At 53.2% G+C, this 6,201-nt stretch overlaps 1 protein-coding gene and 1 long non-coding RNA gene across 2 annotated transcripts in view; one reads left to right on the forward strand and one right to left on the reverse strand.

Annotated features, from left to right (window-relative positions):
• Positions 1 to 1,178, forward strand: part of Gm52780 — a 3,192-nt gene extending 2,014 nt beyond the window's left edge. Inside the window, exon 3 of the long non-coding RNA XR_003955751.1 lies at positions 511 to 1,178. This is a non-coding gene — a long non-coding RNA (predicted gene, 52780). The remainder of the gene's footprint in view (positions 1 to 510) is intronic.
• Positions 1,179 to 1,418: 240 nt separating this feature from the next.
• Sowahb (sosondowah ankyrin repeat domain family member B) lies at positions 1,419 to 5,318 on the reverse strand. Its single transcript, NM_175270.4, has one exon. It carries the CDS (start codon positions 5,152 to 5,154, stop codon positions 2,872 to 2,874), a length of 2,283 nt encoding a protein of 760 aa, NP_780479.1. The 5' UTR covers positions 5,155 to 5,318; the 3' UTR covers positions 1,419 to 2,871.
• Between the last annotated feature and the right edge of the window lie 883 nt (positions 5,319 to 6,201).

The raw sequence follows: 6,201 nt of genomic DNA on the forward strand, positions 1-6,201 counted from the left end.
AGACAGCTACAGTGTACTTACATATAATAAATAAATAGAAATAAATAAATAAATCCTTAAAAACAAACAAAAAAGAGGAAAATCAGTCCCAAGGAAAATCAGAACACACAGGATAGTTGGTCTGAGCCATGATACTTGCTTGTAATACCGCACTTGGGGGAGGGGGCTGAGAGAAGAGGGTCAGGACTTCGAGGCCAGCCTGGGCTACATGAGACATGGTCTCAAAAAAGGGCAGAAAACAAAATCAAAACATAAGTGGGCAATTGTGATAGGGAGCAGTTGTGAGACCTGCACACAGCATCCTGGGAATTCTAGCGAAACAGCCATGCCTACGTATGGAGGCCTTCCTTCCACTTGAATCTTCTTTACGAGTTGTATTTGAGCTGTTCTCTGAGGGATATGAGCAACCTTACTAAGCGGGTTTCCAAGAGGAAGCAATCTAGGACAAGACAGTGAGTGGGCAGGGCCTTGACCTCCCCTCCCCCACGGGTGTGGTGCTATCTTGTGCAGGGTTCACATCCGGGAGAAGCCAGCAGAAGGCTGGAAGAGCATTCCTGCCCAAGTCCTCTCCACCTGGACTTTGCAACCTGAGCAAGAGCCTGAGCTCTTTCACCCTGCCCTGCCCCCACCAGCACTGTGACTGTGTGAGACAGTTCACCCGATGATCACTATAGTGTGGAGCCACACTGAAGCAGACGACAAGAATGTGGAGGAACCAACAAAGCTGGTTTCCTGGGAAGGCCAGTATCATCACTCCTGGACAGAACCAAGCCCAGCTTCTTTTCCCTTCCCCTTCTCTCTGCCTGCCTTCCTCCCTCCCCTCCTCCCACCCCCAACATTTAGTTTTTTAGTTGGTACTCATTCTTGACACATACACCCCTTCTTCCTCCTGCCTATTAGTACAAGCTTCTCTCTGTTGTAATGAGGCTTTGAAAGACAACCTGGGAACAAGTCAAGGTAAAAAACAGCCAAGAGCAAATAGTTTAGGGTTTTAGCTCCTAGTGAAGAGACAGCCTGTCAACCTGTCCCACTCACCTTTAAAAACCCCACAGAGTTGTGCAGAGTATGTGTTGAATAATCTGATCTTGCTTCACAATGTGTTAGATCCACTGGCTCTTAAAAGAAGCTGTTTGCTAGATTATTTTCATAACTGTCTGTTTTGTAAACTTAAATTTACACACACACACACACACACACACACACACACACACACACAGAGTCATTCTTCTCAGGTTTTCTGATTTGATTTCCCAGTTTCTCCCTTTAGGTAGGGGATGAAAAGGCCATTAATTGGAAAAGCTCATAGAATCTATTATTCTGTCTTTTTGGTTATTAAAAATAAATAGGAGGGTGGGCACTTGAATAATACATATAAGGCCCCCAGAGAAATGGAGAGAGATAGACAAGAGAAAGAGACTGATTTCAGCAAAGTTATATAGTTAGATTACAATGAAACAAAAAAGATTGGACAATCACAGACTTCATTATGTAAGAACATCAGCAACGATCAGCTTGACACAATATAATAACAGCTTGATACAATATAATAACATAACAATCAATCTGCTGGTCTTTTAATGCAGGACAATAACAGAAGAATACTTTTTAAAAAAATACAGCATCACACATGAAACTATTTCCATAAAAAAAGTAATCTCTGTTTGATCAATGAACTTTCCAGCCCTCTTTGGATTTACATTCAGAATTTACACATTCTCCTGGGGTCACAGAGTCACCTTCAGCCAGGGACCTGCAAGGATTAGCCTCTTCCTGAGAACCGAACGGGACACTTCCTGTTAGACATTCAGTACTTCAGGGCTAATAGTTAATCTTAATTGGCAAAAAGTTTAGTGCAAATAAAGTTATACTTAGCAGCTTCACAAAGTTCTGATGCTTTTAACACTTACTGCTTCCCCAAAGGGAATCCAGCTCTTTTCCCGAGTACCAACTTTGATCTTCAGACATGTGGAACGCTGTCAGAGATGACCCTGCTTGCTACACATGGAGTTTCCCCCTGCAGGATGAAGAGTTTCAGTCATAACACAGATGAACTAAAATGCGTTTCCTCTTGGAAAGCTCACTTTGAGTTGGTACAAAAACAAACAACAGCAAAAACAAACAGAAAACAAAACCGAGTCTGAGTGTTATCATTTGTCTAGGGAGTGGAGTCACAATCATTCCTGAATGTCACTCATCTGCTTCTCCGGTCAATGGCAATGACACCCCGAGAAGACAGTCATCAGTTTACACCAAGCACTGTAGACGATGCTCGCAGGAAGGTGCAGGACTGAGGAAATCTCTTCAGTCAGATGTTACACTCTCCAGCAACAATTTTATTTCACTGGCTGGACTTGCCAAAAGGCACATAAAGAAAATGAAGGGAAGCCATCTGACTTCAAACTGGTGCTTTCCACTCAGCCAAGATTCATTCTAGAGATGAATAGAAGCCAAAGAACTTCCAGCCAGAGAAGAGTGTGAGTTCCGGCACTTCCATGAATTGCCTCCCTTTGACGCGTCCTTTCCCTTTCTAGTAAGGCCTGGCTGGCACTGCCTCAGAAAATACTGTGCCTTCCTGTGCCCTGACCCCTGGCTGGCTCAGGAGAGAGAGGAACCCTTCGCAGGCTTGAGTGCCTGGATCAGCTTTGGTCCACATTTCACAGTCCAAACATATGAGCCTTCAAGAAATTGAGATGACCCTTGAGGACACCATTTCACTGCTCCTCAATCTTTATCAACTCCTAACAGTTTCTGTTTCCCTTGGGTTCTCTCCACCTACTTAGTAGCTTGGGGAGTGTGTGTGTGTGTGTGTGTGTGTGTGTGTGTGTGTGTGTGCGCGCGCATGCGTGCGCCTCTTGGAGAAAAAAGCCCACCTCAGTCACTATACTCTTCTCTCTCCTTTGAGGTGTGGATTTTCTCATATTGGCTGGCCAATTTCCATTTGTTGTGCTGAGTTTTGAGCAAAGCAGCCAAGGAAGTCTTCCGGGTGACATTTCTAGACACTTCCCGGCTCTTGACCTTCCTGGCTGGGGAAGAGCTTTGGACTAAGGAATAGACAGGGAAGATAGGTTTGCCCCGGGGTGCACCCAGGAGCTGCCACGTTTCCCCAGAGACGTTACTGTTCAGATACTGCCATGGCTTCTTGCCACTGCAGTCCCGAATGTTCACCCGAGAAGCCAGTCTTTGCACTAGCAATTTGATGACTCCCTGGTGCCCGTGAATAGCTGCAAGGTGCAGTGGGGTATAGCCACAACTGGACCTCACATTTACATCTAGTGCAATGCCCGCCTTCTGGGCTCCAGAGACCAAATCCTGAAGGGCACACAGGTCACCATGCTTTGCTATCCAGTGCAAGGCTGTGTACCCAGTCAGGAAGTCTCTGTGCAAAGCCAGCTGGGGGTCCTCCCAGAACAAAGTCAGCACGTGAAGCCAGGAACCACTGGCAAGCCTCACAATCCACTCATGCTCCCTGGTGTCTAGAGGGACAAGGGGGGACCTGTGCTCAGAAGGTCTGTGGGGTATCAAGGCTGCAGATCCATCCCTGCTTGGGATCCATGAAGAGTGTGGCTGACTGGCCACAGCATTAGCATCTGCCAATTTCTGTACCAAAACAGCATCCACCCTTGGGCTGGGCAGGGCTCCTGCCTTGGAAGGTTTCCTGGACCGAGGTGGGCGCCGACTCCTTTTCCACAAGTCCTCATCAGGATGCTCCTCGTCTGAGGAAGAAGGAGATTTGGTTCTTCCTGTTCGAGAGCTCCTCCTGACAGACCTTCGGAACTTGAGGGCAGGGAAGGGCTCTTGGGGGTGGTCTCCAAGGCTTTTAGCCACTGTTGGGACCTTCCGAAAACTGGGCGCATTCCCTCTATATCCGAGGTCCCGCCGGATCAGGCAAGGGCTGTCGTTTGGTGGCAAAAACAGATCCTCAACTGGATCCCTGAGCTCCCCCCAGGAGGAAGTTCTCAAGACAGGTTGCAGCCCCTCTTCGGGGGTTCCGGGAGATTCTTTGGGTCCACTGCTGCTCTCCTCACTTCCATGGCTCTCTTGCTCCACAAAGTCATTCAGATCCTGGAGGGACAGCTGACAACGAATGCTTCGAAAGACGGTAGATGGAGCGTTCCCTGGCCAGGATTCTGAGGACTCATCGAGAACCACGGGAAGGAGAGAATGAAAAGACAGAGCGGGCTCTGGCAGCGCCGAGCTGGTCTCCGAGACCCCAAAGGCGGTTTCTGAAGGTAGCTGGAGGAAGTTGTCTGGCAACACCGACCAGGCGCGAGTGGGCGCCTGGATCTCGGGCTCAGGCACCTGCAGGTATCTGGCTACCCACTCTTGAGTGCGCTGGTGCTGTTGCTGCAGCTGCTGGGTTGAATGGTTCGGGGAGCCGGCGGTAAACAGCTCCAGTGGCTCTCTGGAGGGCGCCGGGTGGGGCGGGAGAGCAGGCGGGGACGTCGGGCTGCCAGCAGCCTCGACGGCGGTCGGAGGCCAGACAGGCGGTACAGATCCAGGCGCGTGCTCGGCGGCCTCTCCTTCCCTCAGCCACCCCGGAGCTCCGAGGTCATCCCGGGCAGGTGCAGCGCGCTCCGGCTTCTCGCAGGCGACTGCAGGGTCTCCGAGATCTTCTGGCAGCGGCTGTCCGGTGGACTGTCCCCAGCCGTTCTGCTGGCACTCCCAGCAGCAGCGTCCTCGCGTCCCCACAGCCGCACACCTGCCTCTGGCTTGAGCAGCCTCTGGCTCCGGTGTCCTCTGGTTCGGGCTGTCCTCCGGGCTGGGGTCTGGCCCGGCCACCTTCTGCGCGCTGCCACCTACGTCCACCTGGGTCCCCGCACCTGCCGGCGGCTTCTGCGGCTCCGGGTCACGGCGGCGGTGGCCCCGCGGCTTTCCATCTACAGGGCCCGGTCGCTGCAGGCCCTCCTCCCCCAGTAGGTCCCTGTACCTCCTCTTGAGCACCACGTACTTGGTGCCGTCGGGGTCCTGGCGCACTGCGGCCACCGAGTTCACGAAGCCCTTGAAGCGCTCGCGACGCTCCTGCAGCTGGCCTGGAGACACGTGAGGGTCGCGCAGGAAGCTCTTGAAGTGGCTCAGCAGCTCTGCGTTACGCACTCGGCCCCCGGCCTGGCACAGAAAGTCCAGCAGTGCCTCCTGGCTCAGCTCTCCGGCCATCGCTGCTGGGTCCTTAGTCCCTGGGGCGGCTGCGTCTCGAGCTCCCAGCGCACTTCCCCTTCGACCGAAACCCAGGCCTGGAGAGTGTCACCTGCGCCCAGGGTGGCGCCACCCGCCTCCATCAGCCGCGGAGGCCGGCGCCGCCCGCATCCCCAGGGCGCTCCAGGAGGGCCGAGGGTCCCTAGGGGCGGGTGCCCAGGCAGAGTCCCCGCGCGCAACCCTGGTGGCAGGGGGCGGCTCCTGGGCCGCCCCTGAACGACGCTGGCCTGTCGCAGCGAGTCCCCGCAGCGAAAGTTCCCGGGATAGGTCGGAGTCGGTTTCACCTGCGCTCTGGCTACGCCTCCTCCTGGGCTCTGGGGGAAGGGCTCAGCCCGCCTCCAGTACCTCCGCCTTCTGAAGTATCCCCCAACCCCCGCCACCCGTCCGGGGTGAGTCAGGCTGGTCACAGTCGCGGGCAGCGTGGGAGGTGAGGCCGAGGGCGAACTGAGCCGGAGGGGAACAGCTCTCCCGGGCGCGCAGCTACCCCGAGGCCTGGGAGATGTCAGGCAGGTAGGCGACTGGCTGTCCCTCAGAGTGCCCGCCAGGCTAGAAACTAAAGCAGAGGGAGGTCGACTAGGTCCCTCTCTCCCCGCGGCACGAGTTACAGCTAGAGTCTTCACGGGTCAGGGTCCAATAGATTGGCTCCCCGCTGTTTCTCTTTATTAGCTCGGTCTGGGGAGGGGCTCGGGGTTCCCAATTGCAGAATCCGGCGGGATCCGGAAAAAAAAAACCCACCGAGATCCAAACCAAATCTCTTTTAGTTTGTCGATAACAAGATACTGAGAAGGCGGCTCCCAGGACATTCTCTTCAAGGAGTTCAGACACACCTGCCTAAGTCTGTACTGAGAGCGAAATCACTCTGAAAGCTACAGACGAAGGTTGGGTTTTGCCTTTCATTTTCCGGCATCATTGTCTTATATTACAATGCTCAGTGCCAGAGGTGTTGGGGGAGGATTCGCTATCAGAGAGGTCATTTCCTAGGAAGCCAAAATCCAGAGGAATTATCTC

This window comes from Mus musculus, chromosome 5, assembly GCF_000001635.26.
Source record: "Mus musculus strain C57BL/6J chromosome 5, GRCm38.p6 C57BL/6J".
Taxonomy (NCBI): Eukaryota; Metazoa; Chordata; class Mammalia; order Rodentia; family Muridae; genus Mus; species Mus musculus.

What these genes read in the sequence shown, in the direction of transcription:
- Sowahb (NM_175270.4), bottom strand. Translation starts at nt 5,154, where the DNA reads ATGGCCGGAGAGCTGAGCCAGGAGGCACTGCTGGACTTTCTGTGCCAG.